The sequence below is a fragment of the Amorphotheca resinae genome, assembly GCF_003019875.1.
Source record: "Amorphotheca resinae ATCC 22711 unplaced genomic scaffold M430scaffold_8, whole genome shotgun sequence".
Lineage (NCBI taxonomy): Eukaryota > Fungi > Ascomycota > Leotiomycetes > Helotiales > Amorphothecaceae > Amorphotheca > Amorphotheca resinae.
Window position 1 is genome coordinate 413855 of NW_020194478.1, and position 25820 is coordinate 439674.

The following is a 25820-nucleotide window of genomic DNA, read 5'->3' on the forward strand; positions in this document are numbered from 1 at the left end:
TCCGCGACTGGTTTGTGGGCAACAAAGCTACTGGTTTTCTTCCATTGCGTCTCCCAAGGCCATCTATTTGAGGCCCTTCACAGATGAGGTATTGTAAATAGCAGCTTCCACTTTGTGTTCACCTCCCAAGAGCTTATGTTCATGATATTTCTGATCACATCGAGACTCCTAACGCGATGATTCATGCAATGAGCGAAATTTGACTGACCTCACACCACCCACTACTGATCGCAGCCATTTGCAAGTTCGACGTGTTAAGATGAGTGCGCCGAGTTTTGATATTGCTCTGAAGCAGGAAATAGACGTCGATAGGCATTGAGAACCAGGAGTACGGCTGCTTACCACAAGATGAGAGTGGATTCACCGAACCGTGAAGATCTTCTGCCGAGGACCCAAAGGCGTGGACAACATGAAGGCGGTCCTGTATAGCTAGGGGCGGTTGCCATTGCGCGGAAGGCCATCATATTCCAGGAATTTTCGAAAGGAAAATAATTTAAACAGCCAGACAAATTGGGTTCTAACAATTCGTTTCGCATATGGATGTTATATATGTGCACTCTCAAGTGCTCAGAAAAGCTGCGACGGGTTGCGAACGAACTGTCTCCATCCCATGAGGGGCGAGGGAGGGCCAAGTCGGATAATGCCCAAGTTATTCACGAATAACGTATAATCATGGTTTTATATCAATACAGAAAACCGCACAGTTGAATTTAATACTGTAAGGAAGCGATGAGGAGAGATTGGTTGCTGGATTCTTAAATCAGAAGGTCACGACAACGAGACGGCGTTGCCACGAGGATTGATAATCTAGGACTGACAATCTGAGCAGCAGTTGAGAGGCCGCTAGAGATGGGGTTCGAAATATAAAACTTGGGGTAATTAGGAGCAATTGTAGCTCCTTAAAAGAAGCAATTGTCGATTTCAAGTATGACTGAGTGCGGCTTGAAGCTTCTACTCCAGTCGGGACTCTGTCGCACTCTTGACGCCTTGCTCGACACCGTTTACGCGGAAGTTAACACATAGTTTTCCCGACACGAGTAAACGCGGCGAGATGTGTAGGAAGATATAGGAATGTCCTCTGAACCCGCGGTCTGTTATCAATGCTCGGGTTCCGTTTCCCAAGAGAGATTAGGAGATACATCACGTGACTGTGCCCGTTGAGAGGAGGTCGAGCCTGATCTGATACGATACTATTAGTGCGCTGGCTTCAGCGGACCAACTCTTAGACATAACCCGGCAGTGGAGAGGAAATGGAGATGAAGACGGATATCAAGTCGAAGGGATGGTAAGACGAGATGACGAGGAGAGAGGAGGGGCAAGCAAAGGAGGGCGAGCACAACCAAAAGATTGAGTAATGGGAAGGTCAGGGTCTAGAGCCACTCAGCTCAAGGCTTCCAACGACTGGAGGACACAAGAATCAATGACTACAATGCACCGGCCACATTCACGATGCTCCAGTGTCGTCGTGTTCATGCATCTGGCCATGGCGAATCCTCACCGTGGGCTACAGAGTCACACGAACGCTTTCCTTTCCTTTCTTCCCCATCGTTATCTCTGGCCCGGGAGCTGCCCGCGTATCAGGGATCATTGCCAACCAGCATCTGCCAAAGCGGCTTGACCGGGATGGCCTTGTCCGTGAGACCTGCGCGTTGTATCGCTGGGCAGGGGACGTTGGAAAGACGTTGGAGCAGTCTGGAGGCATGCAGGTCAGTAGGTGAAGGGAAGTGAGGGGTTCCAGGAAAGAGAGATACCATAGAGCGGGCAGCGCAGAGTGATGATTCTGAGAATGAACCAGAGGAAACCCATCATATGATGCCGGGCGAAGGCTGACGGGACGATCTGGACTGGTCCGCGGGCACCAGAGGCACGCTGCACAGGGAGTAGTAGTAGCAGTAGTAGGACAGTAGTAGGTAGTACCGTACCTCTGACTGCAGTGCGTGGCACTGATAAGCAGCATGTCCCGTATTTACTCAGGGATATCATTATATGATAAGATACAGGTATCCAGGCCCCATCGGTCTGGTAATCCGGTAATCTGCGATTAATCTACGTAATCTGGCTGGTGATCCTCGACGCGCAGTAATCCATCCAGTACGAGAGGGCAAAGCAACTCAACGGGCTCCCTCCCTCTGGTCTTCCGTCTTCCCCACCTCTTCATGCCCGACAACCTCCTTGATAGACTGCCAACAACAGGCCAATCCAATCGCAGAGTCGTCGATACTAAAATGCCCAGCTCCCTCCCGTAAGCCGCACACTGCTTGCTGCTGCTGCTGCTGCTTCTGCTGCTGCTACTATTTCTCCGAAAGGGAACCATGGTGATCCGGCATACACAACCCTTCGTCGACGGCTTCATCTGCCAGAGCTTGGATTCAACACCGCTCCCCCTGGAATCGCCAATGCGTCGTCCCCAGAAATACTCGAGATGGAAACAATAACAATCCCTTCTCCATCAGTCTTCTTGAGCTCGCCCGTTATCAAGCCCGCGCCCGCACCCGCACCCGCACCGCAGCCGTCACCCCCTCCCCCTCCTTCAAACCGGAAGAATACAACCACCCCGAAGTCTGCGAACGCTCCCAAGGCGCAGAATGGGATAGCAAAGCCCAAGCAATCCAAGAGTCGCAATGGTATGTTGGTGCAATTCTGCGTTCTCTTATCTTGGCATTGATAAGAGTCGTTTCCGGCCGAGAGGCTAACTGAGCAACTCGGCAGGTTGTATAACCTGCAAAGCAAAACGTTTAAAATGCGACGAGACGAAACCAACATGTCAGCAATGTCACAAGAGGAGTGTTACGTGCGGCGGATACAAGAAGAATTTCAAATGGAGACCATTCGAGGAGGCTACATTCATAAACAAACCGGCGGCGCCAAGGACACGACGAAGTATGGATCGCACTGTCTATATATCCTGTGGATTATACTGATGGCCTATAGATTCAACTGCTGTGAACAAACCTCCAGATCCTACACCCGCCGCAAGTCCTTCCGCTTCCCATGCTACTCCCTCGACACCCGGCGCAGAGGCCGAAGATGTGCCCATGCAAGACCCATTCTTCCATTCTGCCAATGCGTCCCCTCCAACGACCTTCTCCAACCATATACCTGATATTCAATTCGATCATCAGCCTATGTTTGATATGGATACACCACCCTACCCGCGGGAATTGCCCAGGCCGCGTTTCGATCCAGATCATGTCACAAGTAGTTTGAGTAGCTTATTTGAAGATTCTACTCCACCAAATCTATCGCCAGGACCCAGCTTCCCCGGACAGTCACCGCGGCTGATAGATCTTTTGCTGCCTGGGTCAGAACTCAACGCCCCAGCCGCGCCCGCGACAATACCTCCGATCAGCATGCCTTTGCCGGCCATGAGCCTATCATCAATGACCGAGCCGCAATTCCCCACTTTGGGGGAGATGCCGCAGAACTCTATGTTGGAGGAGGACATTGAAGAGATCATCCGAGAATCACCAACATCGAATACACAAATGTGGATGTCGTTGCGGGGCCCTGTAGATATATCAGGATCCCAATTCTCGATGGAGACAAGAGGTAATTCTGCCCAGTACAAACTTTACCGACAACCAGAAGTTCTAGCAGGGAGTCCTGAAATGTTAATCCTTCGGTTCGACAAGCAGACGTGTGGTATTCTGTCGGTAAAGGATGGGCCTACGGAGAACCCTTGGAGGACTTTGATCTGGCCCCTTGCACGCGATTCTCCTGCGCTCTATCATGCAATAGCATCAATGACCGCATTCCATACCTCTAAAGAGAAACCGGCCCTTCGAGTCGACGGAATGGAGCATATGCGCTGCAGCATTCGAGCACTCGCAACTGGTCTCGAGAAGATGCGTCCTGATACAGCGCTAGCAACTACTCTCGTGCTGGCTTTCTCAGAATCTTGGGATCAGCACATCAGTACCGGCATCGAACATCTCCGTGGAGCTCGAGTCCTTGTCAATCGAGCTCTGGTCTCCCATAAAAAGCAGAACTACACAGGCGATGATCTAGCGAGGTTAAAATTCCTCTGTAATACGCTGGTATACATGGACGTCATCGCACGCCTCACTTCCATAGAGGAAGACGACAGTGACAATTTCGACCATGACAGCGTCATATTCTACAACACACCCTCGCCATTTCCGCAAAGCAGCACCGAAATCGATCCTTTAATGGGCTGTGCAAGCACACTCTTCCCTCTCATCGGCCGGGCTGCCAATCTATGCCGTAGAGTTCGGAAAATGGAAACAAACTCAATAGCTATAATTTCTCAAGCTATGGAGCTAAAGGAAGCCATCGAGCAATGGACACCACCCCCCGGAGCCGCCTTTGAAAGACCCGAAGACCCGACGTCGGAAATCCAACACGCTCTCCAAACGGCCGAGTCTTATCGCTATGCCACTCTGCTGCATCTTCATCAAGCCGTGCCAGAAATCCCATCTCTTACCTCGGCACAACTGGCGAAGAAAGTCCTCGTGTATCTTGCCACCGTACCGCTGTCTAGTCGATTAGTAATCGTCCAAATCTACCCACTGCTGGCAGCGGGGTGTGAGGCTTGGGACAGTGAGGATCGGCAATGGGTCGACGAGCGCTGGCAGAGCATGGCGTCGCGGATGTGGATTGGAAACATCGATCGTTGCTGGGAAGTAATGCAGGAAGTATGGACCCGACGCGACAACGCAGAGAAGGCGAAAGCTGAGAAGGAGAGCCTGAGGCGGCCGCGGCATAGGGCGAGCATAGTGCATTCCGAGGATAGCAGGAAGAAGTTTGAAGAAGAGCTTGCTTTGGAAGAGGGGTTCAGTTTCTCGGATATGTTGAATGAGAACGGGATGTCAACTAAGAGGGATCGACCGAGTTTCTCAGGGGGCTTCTCGGCGCAGGGCAAGAGGAGACAGGAACCGATCACAGAGGAGATGGATCCCAAGCTCACGGTTAGAGGACAATTGCATTGGGCTGGTGTTATGAAGGATTGGAATTGGGAAAGTAAGTTGCATCACCCTTGCGCGCCCTCTGTCTGCCCCTTTCTGGATATAATCTATCGTCCCCTGCTCTCCGTGTGTTCATCCCACACCCAATCCATCTCTGTCCCTTCTATAACCTGCAAAAGAAACAAAGAAACAAGTAAGAAATAACTAACACCTCTCCTTCTCAGTTCTCCTCGGCTAAGACTCATCCCTACCGTCCGCTCAGTCCATTATCCTTCAACCAGTCCCCAACATCCCTCTGCTTGACTGGTGCTGGAGGTCCAAACCCGCCCCTCCAAGGATCAGTCGAGTTACCCATCCTCCTCTTCTCCGCCTCTATCCAGGCTCTCTGCTGCCTCTGTCGCCGCTCCTCCTTTTCCTGCGCCTGCGCTAGGAACTCTTCGTAGGATGTGCGGCGCCTAACCTGTTTCTTAGTCGGAGACTCGAGGAGCGTGGACGTCGTAGAGAGGTTGGAGGTTGACGTGTTGGGATATTTGGTTAGTTGTTCATGTGCGCCGGCCGCGGATTGGGATGACTTGGCCGCTGATGATCGAGACTTGAAGAGCCCCATGATGATGAGTCTAGTTGTGCGAGGTGGCGTGCTGTGTCTCTTGTTTACTAATCGCGAGATGCCTTGTGTGTTTGGAGCGTGGAGCGTGGGAGTACGGCGTCTCTGCTTCTTGCCCTGGGGATTCTCAAGGTATCGGGCTTGTGGATCTTGACTTTTGCTTAGTAGTAGTAGGTAGATATCTGACGAGCGATGATGATGATGACTGATGTAGATAGAGAGAAGGAAAGGTATTAGAAATTGGAAATCCAGAAACAGAGCGAGAGAGATCCGTCCCTCCCTCCCTTAATATACACCAACCCATCCACTCACATCCCCTGCCTGCCCACCTTTCTCCCATCCTGTTCCTCTCCCGAGGCAAAACATGCAGAACAGAACACAAAACCGCAAGCAAGTCAGCCGATTATGTGATCTTCCCCCCAGGTAGGTTCCCGTTTCCCGCTCTTATTCTCCAGGTTTTTGGTTGGTGGGGGTGGATCCCTGATCTGCGCCGTCTCTCGCTATACCTTCCTTTTCTTTTTCTGCTCGTTGGCTCTCATAGGTTGGTTGCGTCTCTTCCCCTAGGTACCTACCCGCTTTTTTACCTTCCTTGGTTCTCGGGGTTGTTGTTGATGGGTATAGTGGGTAGTGGAGGGATGTATGTAAGGTATGTAAGATAATCATCCGGGGAACAGAGACAAAGAAAGAAAGAAGGAATTCCCCGCCACCCCGCCACCCCGCGATTTCTCTTTTTTGATCTAAGCTTACCTTACTGTATGGGGAAACGAAAGGAAGAAAGAAGGGGGAAGGAAGGGGAGGGATTGATGTCATGGTTACATAATCCACCATATCCTATTATTCGGTCGGCGTCTCAGGTTTACTAGGTGAGGTACGGTAGATGGACGGGTTTGCTTTGATTTAACTTGGCTTGCTTTTGGGGAGGGGAGTTGGGTGGTAGGATGGGGATGGTGGATGGTGACTGGATGGAAAGGGAGGAAGGAAGAATGCAGGGCATGGGAATGAATAAATAACGAACGGTGATTTGATTTGATTTAGTGAGATACATATCTTTCTTTTCTTTCCTCTCTCCCTCTCTCTCTCGCATTATTCTCGGGTTGCAACAAGAGACGAGAGAAAGAGAAAGTTTCAATGTAAGAAATTTCGTTCCCACACCAATTGCGAATTCTGACTTCATCATGCATGACTTTTATGTGCCATGCGACAACATACCTTCGAATGCGGAATGCTGAGCTAGGATCATCAATACTTGTACCTACCTAGAAGCCAAGAATACCTTACCTACCTTAGTTATTATCTGAGTATTTATAGAGTGCCAGTTGTAGAAATGTTTCCGGGAATACTTCGTTAGTACGAGAAAGATTCGGGGATTTGGGATAGAGAGAGGGGGGGGGATCTTTCTAGTACTACGAGTTGTACTAGAAGGATACCCTTAGGGTTCAAGGTTTTGGAATTGTGAAAGAAGGTGTAGGTAGAATATATAAGTTTTCTAGAGACACAAGAGCTAGGTGGTTTTTAGTATTGGTTATTCTACATCAATTACAAGATACCCTCGTGTCCTGGGCAGGTCTTGCTTTAGTCGCCGACAATAGGCCTTTAAACACGTAGAGAATCAGAACACGAGAGCCCGTAGACACATTCGCAAGCGGTATCATCGTCACAAAAGAAGGAACACATATGGGCTTGTAGGAGATGGTGGGAAAATCAAAGTGACCAGGTGATAATGTGATTAGTGCCCTCAATGCTTACCTACCTAGTCATCCGGGCGTGATAGATTCGTTCGTTCATTATAATCTATGTTGCAACTTCTCGTCAAAGAAAGCAAGAGCAGCAACACAGAGAGCATTAATACCCGTTCGCATCGTAGGTTGTATCACTGGCGCAAATCTCGCTGTGTGATTGGCGGGAATGTCATCAATTCTCCCCTCCTTCAGCCTCTGATCCCACAGTCCCTCCTCTATTCCTCCCCAATGCCAAAACGCACAAGGCCGACCCTGCGACGTTGCGAGGATCGAGAAATCCTCCGAGATAGTAGTCGTTGGGATATTTGCATCGAAGTCGTCTCCAAAATACTCACTGAAGCTCTTCACGAGTGTCTTCATCATCGACTCGTCGTTCACCGTGTTTGGCAGGTGCCGAGTCATTTTGAATAAGGGTGCAACCGTCGAACCGCTTGCTTCGCATTCAGCCTTGACGATTCGCCGGATTGAGGCCAGAAGCTTCTCGCGCGTTTCCGGCCGCACGCTGCGTATGTCGATGCCAATTTCTGCCGAGTCTGCGATAACGTTCTCTGTCTGACCGGCCTGCAAGCTCCCGACTGTCAGAACGGAAATATCGCCTGGATTGATCTCTCGACTGACGAGAGTCTGGAGGCGTACTACAACGTGAGCCGCCATGACAGCAGGGTCAATCGTCCGATGCGGCTGTATATGTCAGCTCTTGAATGCAATTAATAGAGACCGTGTAGTTCACCTGCGACCCATGACCACCAACCCCAAACAGTGTAATTTTCATACTATCCGCCCCCGCCATGATCGTGCCCATCTTCGATCCCACACTCCCCGCCCGCATCGCCATCACATGCTGACCGAGGACGAAGTCAGGCACGGGGATCTTGTGCCTCTCATACAGGCCATCATCTATCATCGCCTTCGCTCCGGTGCCACGCTCCTCTGCAGGCTGGAATAGCACAATTAACGTCCCGCTCCACCTTTGCCTGAGCTTGGTGAGCGTTTCAGCCGCAGCGAGGAGACATGTCATGTGCATATCATGGCCGCACGCGTGCATCACCGGCCGCATGACGCCCTCGACGTCGGGCATGGTGACTTTGCTGGCGTAGGGAAGGCCGGTTTCCTCCAAGATGGGGAGGCCGTCCATGTCGGCGCGTAGGAGGATAGTTTTCCCAGGGCCATTTTCTAGCACGCCGACGACGCCATGGCCGCCAATGTTGGTGGTGGTTTTGAAAGCCTGGAGACGCAATAGGTGGGCTGCAATCGTTTTGGCAGTCTCAGCCTCAAGATTCGAGAGCTCGGGGTGCTCATGAAAATGCTTGTAGAGCGCCTCGTATTTCTCGATGTCTAGAGGTGCGGCGAGAAGCAGGTCGGTCAGAGAGCTGGTGAATCGACGATTTGAACCCATAATTGAAGGCCGTAATGGCGGTGTTTCCCTAGCGAAAGGTTTCATTAGAACAAGGCAATTCAACTTTGCAAAGGCTGAGATCTTTACCTACCTTACGACTTAAGGTCCGTATGTGTGCTTCCGCATAAGGTAGATGGCAGCAGGATATATATATATACAAAACAACTCGAGGGGTGCAACTCGGTGCGTTGAGTCCCTGCTTGATGCCTGTCTGATAAACAGATGACTCATCGCAACCTAGTAACTTACGCCAGAGTTCATTTTCTTGAACAGATAGAAGAGAAGAATCATCATCATCCTTAACTGCAGACGATTCCTTGATATATAGGTCTCGGCGTCGTATCGATGAGCGGTACATATCACCAGCGTGCCCCGCTGTATTTGTACCTAGAGAGATGTTAAACACTGTTTTAACTAATCTGACACTAACTTTAGGTGTTGACCACCGTTCATAATCGTATCACCGTAGCTATTTATGTAGAGTGGTAATTCAAAGTATGGGTATAAGATGTCGTCGAGGGGGGTATCTAGTTATAAACATAAGAATCATAAACGCAGAAACTCCAACATAAAGTCCGTTGTAGAGGCAGACTCCTGTCCTGCCCCCATATGTCTCCCGCCAGAGACTCGCATTCGTTCTTGGGTATCGTGAGGTGTGTCGGAGGCCCGCTTGCTGTCGTCCTCGTCTCTATATCGCCATGTCTGGTGCTGACAGAGACTGAGATGAGGATGCGATTCCCGCCTGCCCTCGTAGCATCCGTCAGTGTGTCCTCCAAAGCCCGTTTCCAGCCCACATATTTCCAGCGCATCTCCCTCGTATCTCCCCTGTATATGCCCACCTCTGGAGACTTGCCTCCCCTCGCAAGTATTCCCTACGCACGAACAACCCCAACTTCAGATCTTACCCGCCCACGGATCCAGCGTAAACTCCCTCCGCCTCCTCTCCGCATCCCTTATCTCCTGCTGTCTGATCCTCGCCCTCTCTTCTTCTTCCCTGCGCGCCTTCTCCAGGAAGACCTCATAGTCCGTCCGTCCCGCAGACGTTGATCCGTCCTGCGACTGCGACTGCGACTGCGTATGTGATGTTGAATGTGAGCCCGTGTGCGCACATGAGGGTTGGGAGTGGCGATGCGATGGCGAGTCGGACGGCATGCTGGTCTTGTCGCACACGGAACATGAATCCTTGGATGAGTGTCGGCGTGATCGCAGCGCTTTGAAGAACATGTTTTTCGCGACTTTGATTCCGATCTGGGACGTCAAGATCGTCGATGTCGTGTGGCGTGGTGTGATCGCTGGATCACAGATAAGCTCGTGGTGATGCGACTCTGCTGTGGGGTTGGCGCTGCGCTCTGGGAGATCTGCGAGGGAGGCGCTCGTGTGGCAAGGATCGAGTAGAATGTTCACGATTACGATGATTCAGGATTCAGAAGACTCAGGTTCAGGGTTCATGTTATGCGATGGGTGAGACGGAATGAATAGTTTTCCGGTATTAATCGCCATCGCCTCGCTACCGGACCAGAACGCCAAGGCATCTTTGGAAAATAGGAGAGGGGACATATGTAGGAGATCGAGAAGCAGTTCGAACCCCTTCGATGTCAGATCTCGACACAGAGATACAGATAACAGAAGACAGAAGCTGAGGATCCAGGAGGCAAAATTGGTTGGATAGGGGACCGGGGTGGGTCGTGAGCTGCCGTCCCTGGATTAGGGGAAGGGGATCAATTCCGACTGACAGCGGTGACAGGCTCGCGGGAGGAGGGCTAGAAGGAGTAGTGAGATTGTGAGGGGAGCGGCCCCTTGAGTAGTGGGCATCTAGGGAGAAGGGGATGGTTTTGGTAGAGTTTGGTTCAACTCTAGTTCAAGTCCGGTTCAAGTCTGGCTCACGGTTCGTCTTGGGAGGTTTTGGTCGGTGTTCTAAAGACTGGGCTAGGGGAATAGCGGTGGAAGTGGGGGTCAGGGACTTGAAGATCTTATTGAACTCTGCAAAGTGCTTTGGCCTTTGGGCCTTGATCAGATCATCAGAGTCAAGGACACAACTTGTACGTCCAGTGTATGTGATACATGGCACACGCTGATCTTCTGTAGCCATGACCGCATGAAGGCATCGTTGCAGACAGTACAAGACAGTTGAAGATCCCATGCGGAATCCTGCTTCCTCCTGAGCAACGCCAATCGGACCTCAATACAATGATGCTTCAATAGTCCGCAGTGGGTCGGCCTGTCCAAACCCCTGAAGTCAGCCAGCCTCCAACTCCCCAGTTTTCGCTACTCCCTGCCGCTCTTATACCTGGGTCCTGAGCCCTGGAACCAGAACAACATCTTCCAAATCGACCGCGAGTCTAGAAACCCCGACCTGCTCGTCCCTCTTGTTCTCCTTTGTCACTGGAAAATGTGCCAACCCCGAGTCAAGATTCTCTCGATATGGGCTCTGGGGCTCCTATAGATGTCGTAGATTTCCTCATTAGAAGGGGTTTTGTAGGTTTTGCACCCCTCGTTTCCCGGCTATCTCAGAGCCAACTCCACGTTGTCGCAACCACATCTTCAACCGCAGCTAATCGATACATAGGACCCCAATACTCAAGACCCCAGGGTCGGGTCGTCGCGCGACAATGCGACATCGACGTCGACGTTGAAGGCCGCCACGGGCACCAACTCCTCCTCCTTCTCCACCCTGTTTATGACCTTTGTCCCAGTAGCGATCTATGCGGCGGTCTGTACCATACTCTTCGTGACTCTGCGGCCCAGGTTCCCCCGAGTCTATGCCCCAAGGTCCTTTCTGAGCAGCCTTCAACCACAGTATGTACCAGACAACGGCCCTATGCGATCCCTGGGCTAAAGGAGTTATTAGTGAGCGCACTGAAAAGTTACCCCCAGGATGGATCAAGTGGGTGAAGGCCTTCTACAAGATGCCCGATACAGCCGTCCTTCATCACTCCTCGCTCGACGGTTTCCTCTTCCTGCGATATCTGAAGATACTATGTATCATATGCGGGGTGGGATGTGTACTCACATGGCTGATTTTGCTACCGCTGCATCGATATGGTGGGAATGGTAACGAACAGTTGGATATGCTTACATTCGGCAACATTTCGAAACCGCAATGGTACTATGTTCATGCATTCCTTGGATGGCTATATTTCGGTATGGATTACTTCACTATGGAAAAGAGTGGGTCATTAACACAGCTAGGATTCATCCTGTACATGATCTCGCGAGAATGTGTCTATTTCATCAATCTTCGCCAGGCCTACATGCTATCTCCCTACTACGCCAACCGTCTTTCATCGAGAACAATATTATTCACATGCGTACCGAAGCCGATTTTGGAGGAGAGAAAGCTCAGGAAGCTGTTTGGAGATTCGGTGAAGAATGTCTGGATTCCAAGGGAGACGAAGCAATTAGACCAGCTTGTGAAGGAGAGGGATCAGACAGCAAGTCGACTTGAGAAAGCAGAAATCACGCTGATCAAGACAGCCAACCAAGCATACCAAAAGGCTCTCAAGAATGGGCATCCCGATATCAGCACCGAGCGACATTCCCAAGATTCACAGTCCAAAGATTCGCAGTCCAAAGAGCTGGATTCAAGTGTTACATCAACAACATATGTCAATTCTCCACGACAGTCGATTCCTAATAACGAGACAGACCAGATCACGTCTATCCCATCGCCGTCCTCACCGCGGTCGTTTCTACGTATCGATGGCACACCAGGCAAGTACACTAGCTATGGGCCCAACGGTCCTCCAGATGTCAACGGATCTGTTGCTGCGCAATGGATACCGCACAGCTGGCGACCAGTCCACCGGCCGCTAGCAAACTTCGGCAGAAGGGTTGACACTATCAAATGGAGCCGAAATCAACTCAAAGAACTTGCTCCGAAGATAAGCAAGCTGCGGCGTGAGCACAAGAAGGGGAAGACTACACCTATCGCGGCTGCATTCATCGAGTTCGATTCCCAGATCAATGCTCAAAGTGCGTACCAAACTCTAGCTCACCACCGGGCAAATCACATGGTGCCGGATGTCGTTGGTATTCGACCTCACGAGATCGTTTGGGACGCTTTGCGAATGCACTGGTGGGAGCGGATCATCCGAAGATTCTTGGTCCAGGGCTTCATTGCAACGATGGTCATTTTCTGGTCTATTCCTGCGGCGCTGATCGGAATCGTCTCCAATGTCAAGTTCCTCACTTCTAAGGTCTTTTTCCTCCATTGGATTATAGACCTCCCTAGCGAGCTCCTCGGCCTGATTGAAGGTCTTGTTCCTGCTCTCGCGCTCTCTGCGTTGATGGCGTGCGTACCTTACTTGATGAGATGTATTTCCCCCGTCCCTATGTCTTGGTCTCACTGACATATATAGGGTGCGCTCGACAAGCAGGAGTTCCCACGCTCTCCAAGATAGAGCTCTTCACTCAGAATTCATACTTCGTCTTTGAAGTGGTCCAAGTATTCCTCGTCACAACTCTCACATCTGCCGCCTCTGCCGCCTTCACCCAAATTCTTGAAAACCCTATGGTGGCGCGTACGTTACTCTCTCAAAACCTCCCCAAAGCATCCAACTTCTACATATCATATTTCATCCTGCAAGGATTGGCTATGAGCGCAACTAGGATTGTGCATGTAGGTAGTTTGTGGAGGCATCATGTCATGGGCTACACGGGCACTCCGAGATTCCTCTCGCGGCGTTATCATCGTCTGCGCGTCATTCATTGGGGTGCTGTATATCCAGTTTTCACGAACATGGGTGTTATTGGTATGAACAAACCCTCTTGTGTTAGGCGTCTGCTGACTTCACCAGCAATCTCTTACTCCCTCATCGCACCTATAATCCTCGGCGTGGCCTTCATCGGTCTCAACGTCGTCTACGTGAGCTACCGATATAACCTCCTATACGTGTATTCCTCTGAAGTCGACACGCGCGGTCTCCACTACCCGCGCGCACTCACCCAGACGCTCACCGGCGTCTACCTCGCTGAAGTCTGCATGGTCGGGCTCTTCGGCCTACGTTCGGCCTTCGGGCCTCTAATCCTAATGATCGGCCTCATAATATTCACAGCTCTAATCCACGTCTCCCTGAACGATGCACTTAATCCTCTCCTCAACAACCTCCCTCGTACCCTAGCGGTCGAAGAAGAGCTCCGTCGCTCGGGTCACGCCGGCCTCGAAAATCTCTCCGACAAAGAAGACGACTTTGATGTCGAAGACCCTGATTTCCAAAACCCATACGACTCTGATTTCGACCCCTCCCAGCCAAACGACGCCGCCGCAGTGCACCACGATCCTAATCCAGGTACCCGTGGGATTCGTATGACCGAGGGGACCGACCAGTTGGCGACACTCACGCTCACTGGGCTAAAGACATTCGTGCGCGCCAAGTACCGCAAATCCCGCATCCCGGGCTACATCTCCAAAGTCGACTTCTGGTCGTACTGGATCACACCCGATCCTTCCATCGAGAAGCCGAACTTCCTCCTCAAATGGCTTCACCCCGAAATCTTCGCCGACTACGCCATCGTGCGTGAAAGCATCCCCGAGTATCCTGACATCGTCTACGAGCCGGGCTCTACCAAAGACGCCTATCATCCGCCCAGCGTGCGCTCGAAGCCGCCCACCCTCTGGATCCCCCGGGATGTCGCGGGCGTGAGTGCGCAGGAGGTGAGGCATTCCGGCGCGGTCATCGCGATTAGTGACGAGGGCGCCTGGATCGATGAGAAGAACCGCCTGACGCTCGATATCGAGTCGGATCGGAGGGAGCCGTGGGAGAAAGTGCGGTACTAGGTAATAATAATAAATATTATGCTCCCCTGAATTACGATTATGAGGAGATGTCATGTATGTTACATGTAGATCATAGTTATAAGATACCACTGTTTTTTGTTCCACCTCACTACCTGAATTAATCACTTGGAACAAACACTTTTCCTTAACATCACGGGAGGAAGAAACAACCCCAAATCAAATCCTCCTCTCTCTCCCAGCTCGCGACTCCTTTCAGCAACACCTCATCCTCCCTCCTATCTCCTCCCCCTCCCGCAATCCGCTCCTTTATTGGCTTGATAAGAAAAGTCTCTTCTTACAAAGCAAAAGTCGCACGCACATCGAATAATAAATCAATCAATCAATTAGATACATACATACATACATAAGCGCATGCATAGACGCATGTATGCATGCATAGCACTACTACTACTATACTACCTGTTGTTATGCGGCCCACGGATCAACGCCCGAGTCACTGCAGATCGACAAGGGGCGGGACGCGGAACGTACCTATCGCTGGCCTGGCCTGTTATGTTGATCCTGTGACATGTATATTATACGGAGTAGACATAACATGAATATGTATATATACATGTTGTATGTATATGTTGTATGTTTGATAGCTGTATGGAAGAGAGTGGACGGAGTCTGGGATAGAGGATTGGAATTGGGGACAGGTGTGGTTGAGGGGGGTGAGACGGGCTTGAACATGCATGGATGGATGGGGGGAAGGGGAGGGTTCTGGACTTTGGAGTTGGAACGAGAGATGTCCATCCTACGGGAAAGGAAAGTAACATATATATATATATATATACTCGAGGTTGCAAGCATAGCGAAATAACGGCGACGAGATTGTTATAGAGGAAGGAGAAAACCCATGGTCGATTAGGTTCGGGACTGCGGATACCTCCCTGTAGTTACTAACCAAGTATTCTGTATGTACGGTACGGAACATGTATAAACAGAATATTGGCGAATTTGGCGTTCCTCATCCGATCATTGTCGGTTCACATGGGCCCAACCCTTGAAGATCATCGCTCGAGTCCCTGTCAGAACCTCGAGTGGCGTCCACAGCTCGCCGCTTCGCCTATCTCTACTCTCTCCGGGACAACTCATGAACCCAGTGCAAGGCGTTGGGAATCCCTTCTTCCAGCCAGCCATGGACGATATGTGGTGGACCAGTGGTAGAGCGGTCTGTCGCGGCCTATAAGTATCAGTGTGCTCTTATGAATGATCGCTGCTGTGGTTGTTTGCTGCTCTCAAGGACAAGTAGTACTAAGTGAAATTGAAGCTCTGCTTTCATCCCGATTTCAAGACATCTGAGACCACGATAAGCTCTGATCGATCCCTGTCTTCCCATGGTCATGACTCCCGCAGAGGAACCTTAGTGACGCCTCGTAGGGAGTGCAGGAGGACTTTGAGACCAGCTGAAAGAAGCTGAAAGAAGGGTCAGATCTGGTCTCATCTTTGTGCCACGCTTGAAATACCTCTCCCTATCTCTCATGCCAGTGCTGAATCATACGAAACACACGTTTTAAGCCAGGCGATTGACTCTTCGCCAGCATGAAGAGGGTCACCGCGTTCTTGGCTCTAGCATCCGTCCTCTCAGGTACCAACGCCTACTGGAAAGGCTTCAATATAAAATCCTACCAAGCCGACGGCACAACCTGCAAAACCGCGTCGGACTGGGCGAATGCCTTCCACACCCTCACCACGCTCCCGAACAAGATCAACTCTGCCCGGCTCTACTATTCCTCCGCCTGCGACACTCTCACCAACGCCGTCCCCGCCGCCATCAGCGCAGGCCTCTTCCTCCTCGTCGGCGTCAACCCGGAATCGCAGTTCGAGGAGGAGAAAGCCGCGCTGCAAGCCGCGGTCCAGAGGCATGGCTGGGACTGGATCGTCAGCGTCAGCGTCGGCAGCGAGGATCTATACCGCGGGACCACGAACGCCACCACTCTGGCGCGACAGATCAACGAGGTGCGGGACGTGCTGAGCAGCATCTCCGGCTACAGCCCCAGCATCAAAGTCGGGCACGTCGACACCACCAATGCGTGGACCAACCGCAGCAACGCGGCGGTGATCCAAGCCTGCGACTTCGTCGGCACCGACATCTACCCGTACTTCCAGGACCTGCAGAACAACAGCATCGAGAACGCCGACGACCTCTTCTGGAACGGCGTCAAGGAGGTCAGAGAAGCCGTCGCGGACGCCGGACGCGATACTTCGGTCTGGGTCACCGAGTCGGGCTGGCCGGTTAATGGGACGACGAAGAATCTGGCGGTTGCGGACACGAAGAACGCCAAGAGCTATTGGAAGAGCACGGCATGTTCGGCCTTCCAGCAGATCAATGTCTTCTGGTTCACCCTGCAGGATTGGAGTGCTTATCCGTCGTTCGCGGTGCTGGATCCGGACTCTAATTGGGAGTTCGATCTGAGCTGTTGATGTTCATGCTGGGAGGCGTAATAGATAGATGGATGGGATGTACAATATCTCATATTGAGTATAGAAAGGAGTGATTGGAGTCAATCCTTCCTTACCATAGAAAAGGGATCAGTCCCAGCACGTGACGAGGAGGAAACTCGACGTCGAGGGAAGTACCTCAAAGAACGAAGCAGAGCTGGGTTTAGATATACTCTCATATAACACAATTTCAATACCTGGATGGAATGATAAAGATACTTACAACACGCATTCATATTATATGTGTCAAGGATAAGTAGCAGGAAACAGACAAGACAAGGCAAGAAACCGAGGGCGGTGCAAACAGAGCAAACACCACGCAAGTTAGTTTTTAACCTAATCCGGGCAACATTTCCCCCTTTCTCGTTATCATGAATCTCAACAGTCTTTCAGGTCGAGGAACACTCCATCGAGGGTCCGTCAGCTGTATTACTCAATGTCTCCCAGGCCTCAAGGGGAGAAGCCGAGCTCCAAGCGCTTTTCCGCGTCGCAATAGGCCAAGGTTTGTGAAGAGAGGCCCGCAAGAGCCCGTTGCTACTCCAAAACCCCCCTCTATCGAGACATATCTTGGTCGAATAATCCACTTCACCCCAACTTCCAATGCCCATCCGGGTCAGCCGTGTTGAAAACATGTCTCCGGGACTCTGCGAATTCGGAGTCTAGCCAGAGACCCGAGTTTCGAGGCCCAAAGCAGCAATACAGTCCAGTGATAGCTATGCGGCTCTGTCCGGACCCCTCGCCCAAGGGATGTGTTGCTGTAGTGGGGTAAGTCAACTTCTTGCGTGCTGATGGAGGGGTCTTCTATAAAAGAGTAGGTTTGCTGTGCGGTTGGACAAAGTGAGCCAATATTTCCAGATCTACATTCCATACCTACTTGCCAGTAGACATCCATTGGATCTTCATCCTCACGAAGAGCTTCCTGCATATCAAAGGTGCGCGGATACATATATACACATATCCAACTGCTCCCCTCTCCTCCCCCAGATCTTCCCAACCCTCAATTGCCTCCTAGCTAACAATGGGTTCCCTCCTCAGCAAAACCAAATCCTCCTCCAGCCCTCCCCCCGAAAAGAAACCCAGCAGCACCATGGCCCCTATCGCCTTCTCCCACTTCGCCGGCGCCCAGACGTCCTTCAAGCCGCCTCTCATCGCCAACGAGAACGCCTTCCTCGGCGACGTCGTGACCTCGGAGCCCAACGACCCCGTCGCCCCCGTCGCCGCCGGCTTCTACCGTCTCGAGAAGGGCACGCCGCTCGTCTACGACTACACCTACCACGAGATGAAGATCATCGTCGACGGCGAGTTCGACATTGCCGATGAGACGGGCCAGAAGGTGCACGCTGTCAAGGGCGACGTTTTCTATTGTGAGTTTTGAACAGAACATCACCCGCATGAATCAATACAGGCTAGTCAGTTGCTGATATATACCTACGCAAACAGTCCCCAAGGGGAGCAAGATCACTTTCACAACCGAGTCTTTCGGACTGGGTTTCTTCGTGGGTCAAAGAAAGGTATGTCAATTCCTAGATGCTGCTGCGGAGGAATATCCACTAAGACCTGTTATCTATCAGTCGGGAGAAGCGTAGGGAAAGACGAGTAGAAAAAAGAAAAAAGAATCAATGGGTTGGAATTACGCTGTATCTACATGAATAATGAAGAACATGGGATTTTTCATCCGGTACACGCATTGCCATTATTGTTGCCCACTTGCGAAGTTGCTGTTGTTTCATTCATCTCGAGGTCGCAACCATACCTTAATGCTCTACCCCGCTCCTCGAATGATTGATTCCCTACTATCCATTTTCCAATGTCCAAAACCCCCCATTCCCCCACGATCCCTACCTTATTTCGCCCTCTTACAATCTGTCGCCTACCTACCTACCTAGGTACCTTCCATAATCCCTAATCACCAATTTTTCGTCCCTTTTTCCCTTCTCCTCATTTTCTTACTGGCATTCGCTTATTTATTGCTTCTCTGGGATGAAATGATAGGCGGGATCGAGGGGGGGGTGGAGGGGTTGTTTAGATGATATTCGTCATGAGGTTCCTATTTTCTATTTTACTATGAACGAAAGGCTATAGGTAGGTAGGTAGGTACGTCTTATATAGATGATCTCCATGGTGATAGGTTTATAAAGGGTTTCTAGGTATGTATATAAGCTAGTTCGTTTATTTCAGTATATATTCAAAACGAGGGGAGGACTTGAAGTAAATACTGACTTAAAATGAAAAGGGGGGTGAGGGTTCATGATCACCGTTCCAAGAGAAACAAACACGTCAAATCTACAGATACTTCCTACACTCTATATTAAATCCATCAATCCATCCATTGGGTATCATCATCACCTAATAAATTCCCCAACGCCGACTCGGCGCCTCTACGTCTCTTAGACCTGACTTGACTGACCTATACAAATATCCCTAGCTCCCTCCCTATCCATATTCATAACCCGACAAACAAGAGAACCCATCACATCACACATCAAGTCAATTAATCAATCATCATCATTAACACCGTCACCATATGTGTCATCATTATCATCCTCCCACTGGAACACCTTCTCTTCGCTAAGTCGCAGCTTCACGAACGTGTTGTCCGGCCGAAGCATAGCGTTCATGTGTGGCGCCATGGCCACCATGCCTCCCAGCCGCGTCGCTTTCAGGTGGCATAACTGCGTACCTGCCATCCACCACACGAAGCTCGAAACGTACTTCTCGGGGAATGACGCGAAGGCGACAGAGGCCCGGAGGAGCGCCCACCGCGATAGTTCGGGATTGCCGTGCCAGCTCTCGAGGAGCGTTCGTGTCAGCGTCGTATCGTTCGCTGGCTGGATCGCCTGGAAGAGCTCGTAGCATTCCATGAGTACGGGGGTAAAGATGGACTTCTTTTCCTCGTTCTTGGACCCGGCGAGTTTCCTGTTCCAGATTGCTTTCACGCTTTCGATATCCGCTTTTAGTTTGCTCAAGATGGATGACCATTCGGGATTCTCCAGAGCTTCACGGTGGGCCCATCCTGAGTAAAGCGTGAGATCATTGTCCCAGTATGAAGTCTTCTGCATGCTTTTGTAAAAGTCGGTCCGGGCCCTCTCAATCGTCCGGTCAGCGACGTACATCAGTCGGTCGATGATATGTGTGGCCTTCGGATCTAGCTCGCCCTTTTTATATAGGGGTACCATCCGTGGCGCTCCTCTAAGAGCCTCCTTTCTGAACCTATCCCAGTCATCCTGGGTAAAGACGTAGCCCTGCTTTGCCTGATCGACCAGTAAACTCAGCAGGGTGCTCAAGTATACAGCGTCCATCGAGTTCACTTTCTTTTGCGTATAGCATAGTTCTTCCTTGTAATTGGTACAGATGCCTAGCATACTCTGCTCAAGGTTGAAGTCGAAACATCGTTTAAGGAAAGTCGTGGTCGGATCTACCGCATCTTTGACTAGCTCCTCGTATGTAGTTGTATCTTTGGAAATATAGCCTTCCTTGACCAAGTCCGGAAATTTGGGAACCCTGGAATTCTCGAAATTCTCTACGATTGACGGCTCCCAGCATATCAAGGCCTGATCACCGTCATAGTCACCGCCTGAAAGCTTGGCGGCAAGGGAAGGATTGCCCTTTGTCGAGAACACAATAACATCCTTGAGACCCATCAGCTCAAACTTCACAACAGCCCTCACCCTCTGAACATCGCTAGGGTAGTGGGCTGGTGATCTCGTTACAATAACGTCTATATCTTTGAGAGGCAGACCTGATAATGGCGACATATCGTCTACAAAACTTTCCGAGAAGTGGATGTATACTTCGTCAGGCTCCAGCACCCCGGCGAAATCTGGGACCATAAAGGCGTAAGCTGAACGCGGGACCGGTATGTTCAGACGTTTCTTTAGCTCATCGCATTTCTGGGTATAATGTTGTCGAGACAGCTCTTCTAGATAGGTGAGCTTCATCGGATCGAATCCGGCGTCCAGAAACATATTTAATTTCTCTTCGAGTGATACTGGCAAGGACGCTTTGTACTGAACCATCCCGTGCTTGACTCTGTCTGTAAGACCTGGGTTTGTCTCCCGAATCCATTTCCTGAAGGATTGTGGATTCTCCATCGCTACTCGCTGTGATTTGATCTCTTCCATGAGACCGTCCTCCAGTAGTTTCGAGATGGCATCCACCATCCTTGGTTTTGACTTGGCTCTATCAATAAGGATTGGTAGTAGTTGGGCATTGAGGTCTGCAGATTTGAGCTTCCCAGAAAATTTGTTGACCTCAAACGTTCGATGGGCCGGGTCATTGTAATTCCAATCGTCGAGCGTGCCTTTGCGGGTCCACTTTAGCTGAGATTCATATATCTCAATCCACTCCTCGGATGCGTGGTCGGTTGACGGATCAATACTCCAAAACCCCTTAGCACCTCCGATCCGAGCCTGAAAACCGCTTGGTAAATAGGAAAGGCCTAAGGTCTTCACGATCTTCGAAGCCAAGGTCAACGACATGCGGCCAGCCCCATCGGTCATGACTTCGCCGTTACACAGCAAGTCCTTTTTATACCTGATTTGTGATCGGTTCAACACTACTGTTGGTGTATTCCTCGATAACGCTGGCGTAATTATAAGCAGTTATTGGCATGGTGAAGAAAAGATTGACATACCCAAAGGAGTGCGAGCGTAGAGTTTGTACGCGCTCTGTTTCCTATTCTCCCAAGTCGGTCGCAGCCAGTTGAGCATTGCCTCTACCGACATCCTACTCCGGGTATCAACCGTTTCAGACTCCTCGGAGATGCCACAAGCAGTCTTTTCGCAGAAATTGTGTCCGTCAACAGCAAAGAAATAAGCACGGTGTGCTACCCCAACATCGAGATCATTTTGCTGCTCCATTCCCAGCTTGCGCTCTTTGCCTTCTTTCCGTTTCGTACAGAATGGCATCCATACTCTTCCTAGGATATGGTGCATCTTTTCAAAAAACCAGTCGATAATGATTGACTTGCCGTTTGGGCAATCCTGGAGTACCTTTGGGAGTCGTCTCCCGACCAAATTTGGTATATCGAGCTCAAGGAATCTATCATTTCCAAAACGCCGTCTTAGGCGATAGGTACGTTCGAGCCTAAGAGGCTCCAGTTGGAACCGAAAAAGGGGCCCATTTGAGGACCCCTCATGATAGCGGAGGGAGCCCAACATTGCAACGCCCCGGGAGCCACGACGAAACTCATCCTGACAGGCTGCCCATGCTTCTCTCGACGACCGTTCGGGAAACACCATGCCTTTCAAGGCTGGCAAGCGTCTCAAGAATGCCCACAATGAATCATAATTCTCCCAATTCGGGGACGCGGGAAGTGTAAGCCCGGTGAGAGGAGCACCGGTATGCAGATACACACGAAGAATCTCATATCGCACGTGGAGAGGGGTAGACAATAAACACGACGGCATTTCCGCTATATCTGCGGTCAACATCGCGTGCAAAAGACTGGATGCGACTAAAGAAATGCCCGAAAAGAGAGATGGACTTACGGAATATAATTTCAAGACATCGGCGCAGATTGTCTTCTTTTGAGGAGCCGCTTATAGGACCCAATGCCCCATCACTCCGGCGGCTAGACTCGTTCAAATTCCGTGATAGGTCTTCGTCAACCTCAGTTCTGATAGTCGCAGCCTCCAACGCATCAGCATTGTCCTCCTTGAAGGAATCGGCAACAGCAGCGAGGGCTTCATCGAAACTACTACCAGCTTCATACTCAGAGCTGTGACTGTTATTCTGAGCAACTGGTTCTCCTGTATCTAGCAAGCGGGACAACTGAACCTCGTCATCGGGGACTGTAGTCTGGGAGAGGAAGACAGGCATCGATCCACGGCTATTGCTCACAGAGCACCGATCCCACACGCTTGATACATCCGAGACGAAACTTGTGTTGGCACTCTTGAAACTCCTCTGGTCTTTGGAGGACGCATTTCCTCTGTCGGAAGATAACGCTCGAGCAGAGAAGTTCAGCGTTTGTTGAGTGGCCGGTTTTGGACCTCTCTTGAAAGGATTAGGACCATCATGAAAACCCTCCGCTGCGCGTTTCAGGGAGTTCTTTCGCCCGCTCGATGGGAGCTTGCTGGGTATAGGCGTATCATCAATTCGAGAGCCATGTAGGGGATCTGGCCCTCCAAAAGAGGACCAGGTAGGCGTCTGTCGCTGCGACAAGGGAGTTCCGCGCTCTTGATTCTTGACCTGATCGTATTCGCGACTGACTATTTCGCGAAAGAGCAATTGTAACTCGAGACGCTCCCTGTCAGAGACCGGATGAGGTTTATGCCTTGTCCTCTCTGGAACGGTTCCTCTCTCTCCTTTGGGTTTATGAACCCACCGGCTGTATACGATGTCGGCCTGATGGCTGAAATCCCTAACGACCGGATCAATGGCGTTCTTGAAAGTTAGATACTTGATCTTAAATACACATTCTTCCTCCAGTGTCCTTTCCCTCCGACTCGGGGTGCCATTAGGTTTGGGGACCTCAAAACGGAGGTCCCACTCACGCGACAGGCTGGAGACTACGGCATTAATTTTAAGGTCGATATCCTCTTGCCGCGGTCTTCTTGGCGTTGACGGTGCCTGCGTGATCATCGTGAGCGTATTTCCTTCTCTTTCCCACCCTGCCCATTTCTTGCCCTTCTTAGTTATGTAGCCCGAGCAATCGCAGATATCGAGGGGTCAATTGTAATCAGCAGAGGCCGTGTGGTGGCGCATGAGTGTGAGGAGCAGAGTCGCAAGGTAGAGAGGATATGTACACTTATCGGGGGTGGAAGTCGTGGAGGGGGATAGATAATGGAGGTGTATCTGCCAATTGGTGAGTAGGCATTTCGAGCAGATAAGGGGTTGACGAGACGAACGGTGATGTCTCAGACGGAGTCGCGGGGTTCAGAATTGGATGCGAGGCGGGGTAAGGTAATCGATGCGCGCAAAGCTAGAGATCAGACGGGAGCAATGGTAGAAGTCTCAAAATGAGGTTGCCAATGGATTCTCAGCGCGGGGAGGGAATTGAGGCTCTCGGCAGACGACTGCAGTAGGAAGGGTAGTCGGAGGGGAGGGTGCTCGTGGGAGACGCGCGCAGATGGCAGAAAGCGGAATTCAAAAAGAAAGATACAGCAATGGTAGAGCTGTTTAGGAGCAATTGGCAGAGGCAGAGAGCGAGGAGCGAGGAAGGGGGTGAGAGTCTTATCAAAGGAGTGCGAGGTTGCTGGAGGTGAAGTGAAGTGAAGTGAAGATGGAAATGGAAGATGCTGCTTTTCTGATCTCGACTCGGGAAGCGCTGCGGCCCGCAGCCGAGTAGCGTGGCCGGGGAATTTCCTATTTTCCTAACGTTTCGCACGGTCTCCTGCACGGCACTCGGGATTATATCATACGAAAAACCAAGGGTTTCTTGCAATCTCCCATGGTCACACACGTCTTCTAAAAGAGAAGAGAGCTCTAATACGAGGGAAAATGTGATGGAGAAGCACAAGGCCCGAAGAAGGAAGTCCTTCTACCTCTCCCCAGGAATCCTGGAAGCTGCCGTCTTGCTATGCTCAGGATGGCGCTTTTCTTTCCTTTTTCTGTCCTTTTTCTTTCCTTTTTCTTCCCCCTTGCATACAAACCCATGGCCTCTTTACCATTCGCTCGAGTACGAGGTAGAATACACACGAGACAGAAGAAAGAGGGTGTAGTTGCTCGACATGTCTTGAATACGTTGTTTTCCCTGTTTGCTCCTTTTCAGGCACATGCTTTCTATCGCATCTCTTTTCAGATGAGAGGTTCTTCTCGACATGCTTTTCTGCTACTTTCGTCCCTCTCGAAGTCCTTCACCCTCCAAGAACTTTTGACAACCCCCTAATTGACGAGTGCTTTATGAGGAAATCTCAGATTACCGCACAAGCCTGGCATCATACATACAACAGCCATTGTCTTGTTCATCCAACTTACCACAATCAGCCCATTATGCTTACCTATCTCACGATTTTCCCAGCCTCCCATACACAACCACCAAACACCAAACACACACACTTCCCTCTGAAGACACAAATCACGCATCACAAAAGAAAAAGAAATTCTCATCCGACCCCTCCAACGTCGCCGTCGCCGTGCCCAGCACCGCCGAACCTGTCGCCGTCGTCCCTACCGTCACCACCACGACCGAACCGCTCGTTTCCGTACTCGTGCTCGTAACGACCACTTCGCTCGGCGTCGTACTCGTCCCTCCACTCGCACTCGCAGGCTCACTCGAAGTCGAATTCGCGTTCGCTCCCGACGCTATACTCGTGCCTCCCGCCGCAATACAAGAACCTATGCACCCCATACATTAGCCTTCTGCACACAACCCCCCTCATGCCAGGCCTTCCAGGTAAAATAAAACAAAACAAGATAAAGACCCGAGATAACCCACTCTGCTGCGCATCACACTCAGCGACCGTCGTCCCTCCTCCTCCTCCCTCCGCCGACGTCTTCGAGTTCGCGAGCCGCGCACACGTATTATGCTGATTATTACAACTGCGCGTCACGGCATCGCTCAGATCCGTGAACGTCGACCCGTCGACTGCGAATGGCTCCCGCGTATCCCCCGTGCGCGTGATGGGGTCCGCGGCCCCGCCGAGGGTGCCTGTGAATGTCTGATGATTTGGGTATGAGCTTCTTTCTCTCTCTCTATCCCCCTGGGAAAAGAAAATAAAAAAAAGAACAAGCAGAAGCAGAAGCCAAAAACAAAAAACAAACCTGCAAATTCTCACTCCCCGCCTGCCGTGCCAACACCCCTATCCTCTCTATCTGCATCCCCATCTCCAGCCCTGCGAACCCTTCGCGGGCAGCTACACACAGCAGCATAAACGTCTCCATCAAACTCGCGATCATCGCGATCCGAATAATCATTTTCTTATATCTCCTTTTCTCTTCTTATTAATTAAGGCACCAAGACGGACAACAATCTTATCGTATCGTCTTAGAG

At 50.9% G+C, this 25820-nt stretch overlaps 9 protein-coding genes across 9 annotated transcripts; 4 read left to right on the forward strand and 5 right to left on the reverse strand.

Moving 5' to 3' along the window:
- Positions 1 to 2422: 2422 nt before the first annotated feature.
- On the forward strand, positions 2423 to 5129 carry M430DRAFT_105131 (hypothetical protein; the record flags this gene model as incomplete). The annotated part of the gene is made up of 3 exons (XM_024860981.1): positions 2423 to 2624; positions 2710 to 2880; positions 2932 to 5129. 3 exons carry the CDS (start codon positions 2423 to 2425, stop codon positions 5127 to 5129), a joined length of 2571 nt encoding a protein of 856 aa, XP_024719497.1.
- A 43-nt stretch (positions 5130 to 5172) lies between these two features.
- M430DRAFT_20210 (hypothetical protein) lies at positions 5173 to 5532 on the reverse strand (the record flags this gene model as incomplete). The annotated part of the gene is made up of 1 exon (XM_024864247.1): positions 5173 to 5532. One exon carries the CDS (start codon positions 5530 to 5532, stop codon positions 5173 to 5175), a length of 360 nt encoding a protein of 119 aa, XP_024719498.1.
- Positions 5533 to 7313: 1781 nt separating this feature from the next.
- Positions 7314 to 8664, reverse strand: M430DRAFT_20211 (hypothetical protein; the record flags this gene model as incomplete). Its single annotated transcript, XM_024864248.1, has 2 exons — positions 7314 to 7949; positions 7999 to 8664. 2 exons carry the CDS (start codon positions 8662 to 8664, stop codon positions 7314 to 7316), a joined length of 1302 nt encoding a protein of 433 aa, XP_024719499.1.
- Positions 8665 to 9107: 443 nt separating this feature from the next.
- On the reverse strand, positions 9108 to 10256 carry M430DRAFT_35745 (hypothetical protein). Its single transcript, XM_024866802.1, has one exon. The coding sequence runs from the start codon at positions 9886 to 9888 to the stop codon at positions 9559 to 9561; it is 330 nt and encodes a 109-aa protein (XP_024719500.1). The 5' UTR covers positions 9889 to 10256; the 3' UTR covers positions 9108 to 9558.
- A 739-nt stretch (positions 10257 to 10995) lies between these two features.
- Positions 10996 to 14546, forward strand: M430DRAFT_123424 (hypothetical protein). The gene is made up of 6 exons (XM_024861879.1): positions 10996 to 11139; positions 11231 to 11460; positions 11513 to 11805; positions 11854 to 12978; positions 13023 to 13415; positions 13461 to 14546. The coding sequence occupies exons 1-6, from the start codon at positions 11086 to 11088 to the stop codon at positions 14438 to 14440; spliced, it is 3075 nt and encodes a 1024-aa protein (XP_024719501.1). The 5' UTR covers positions 10996 to 11085; the 3' UTR covers positions 14441 to 14546.
- A 1094-nt stretch (positions 14547 to 15640) lies between these two features.
- Positions 15641 to 17046, forward strand: M430DRAFT_35747 (glycoside hydrolase family 17 protein). The gene has a single exon (XM_024866803.1). The coding sequence runs from the start codon at positions 15986 to 15988 to the stop codon at positions 16865 to 16867; it is 882 nt and encodes a 293-aa protein (XP_024719502.1). The 5' UTR covers positions 15641 to 15985; the 3' UTR covers positions 16868 to 17046.
- A 644-nt stretch (positions 17047 to 17690) lies between these two features.
- On the forward strand, positions 17691 to 18514 carry M430DRAFT_254284 (hypothetical protein). The gene is made up of 4 exons (XM_024865245.1): positions 17691 to 17817; positions 17921 to 18249; positions 18326 to 18396; positions 18457 to 18514. Exons 2-4 carry the CDS (start codon positions 17973 to 17975, stop codon positions 18469 to 18471), a joined length of 363 nt encoding a protein of 120 aa, XP_024719503.1. The 5' UTR covers positions 17691 to 17817; positions 17921 to 17972; the 3' UTR covers positions 18472 to 18514.
- An 866-nt stretch (positions 18515 to 19380) lies between these two features.
- M430DRAFT_104792 (hypothetical protein) lies at positions 19381 to 23470 on the reverse strand (the record flags this gene model as incomplete). Its single annotated transcript, XM_024860954.1, has 3 exons — positions 19381 to 21467; positions 21519 to 22298; positions 22375 to 23470. 3 exons carry the CDS (start codon positions 23468 to 23470, stop codon positions 19381 to 19383), a joined length of 3963 nt encoding a protein of 1320 aa, XP_024719504.1.
- Positions 23471 to 24661: 1191 nt separating this feature from the next.
- Positions 24662 to 25726, reverse strand: M430DRAFT_43192 (hypothetical protein; the record flags this gene model as incomplete). The annotated part of the gene is made up of 3 exons (XM_024867599.1): positions 24662 to 25165; positions 25266 to 25488; positions 25592 to 25726. 3 exons carry the CDS (start codon positions 25724 to 25726, stop codon positions 24906 to 24908), a joined length of 618 nt encoding a protein of 205 aa, XP_024719505.1. The 3' UTR covers positions 24662 to 24905.
- Between the last annotated feature and the right edge of the window lie 94 nt (positions 25727 to 25820).

Bases quoted from the DNA above. Each gene is read 5' to 3' on its own strand.
- M430DRAFT_254284 (XM_024865245.1), top strand. From the start codon at position 17,973: ATGGCCCCTATCGCCTTCTCCCACTTCGCCGGCGCCCAGACGTCCTTC. The intron at 18,250-18,325 runs GTGAGTTTTGAA...CTACGCAAACAG, and splicing joins CAAGGGCGACGTTTTCTATT to TCCCCAAGGGGAGCAAGATC.
- M430DRAFT_35747 (XM_024866803.1), top strand. From the start codon at position 15,986: ATGAAGAGGGTCACCGCGTTCTTGGCTCTAGCATCCGTCCTCTCAGGT.
- M430DRAFT_35745 (XM_024866802.1), bottom strand. From the start codon at position 9,888: ATGTTCTTCAAAGCGCTGCGATCACGCCGACACTCATCCAAGGATTCA.
- M430DRAFT_123424 (XM_024861879.1), top strand. From the start codon at position 11,086: ATGGGCTCTGGGGCTCCTATAGATGTCGTAGATTTCCTCATTAGAAGG. The intron at 11,806-11,853 runs GTATGGATTACT...TAACACAGCTAG, and splicing joins CCTTGGATGGCTATATTTCG to GATTCATCCTGTACATGATC. The intron at 12,979-13,022 runs GTATTTCCCCCG...TGACATATATAG, and splicing joins CGTACCTTACTTGATGAGAT to GGTGCGCTCGACAAGCAGGA.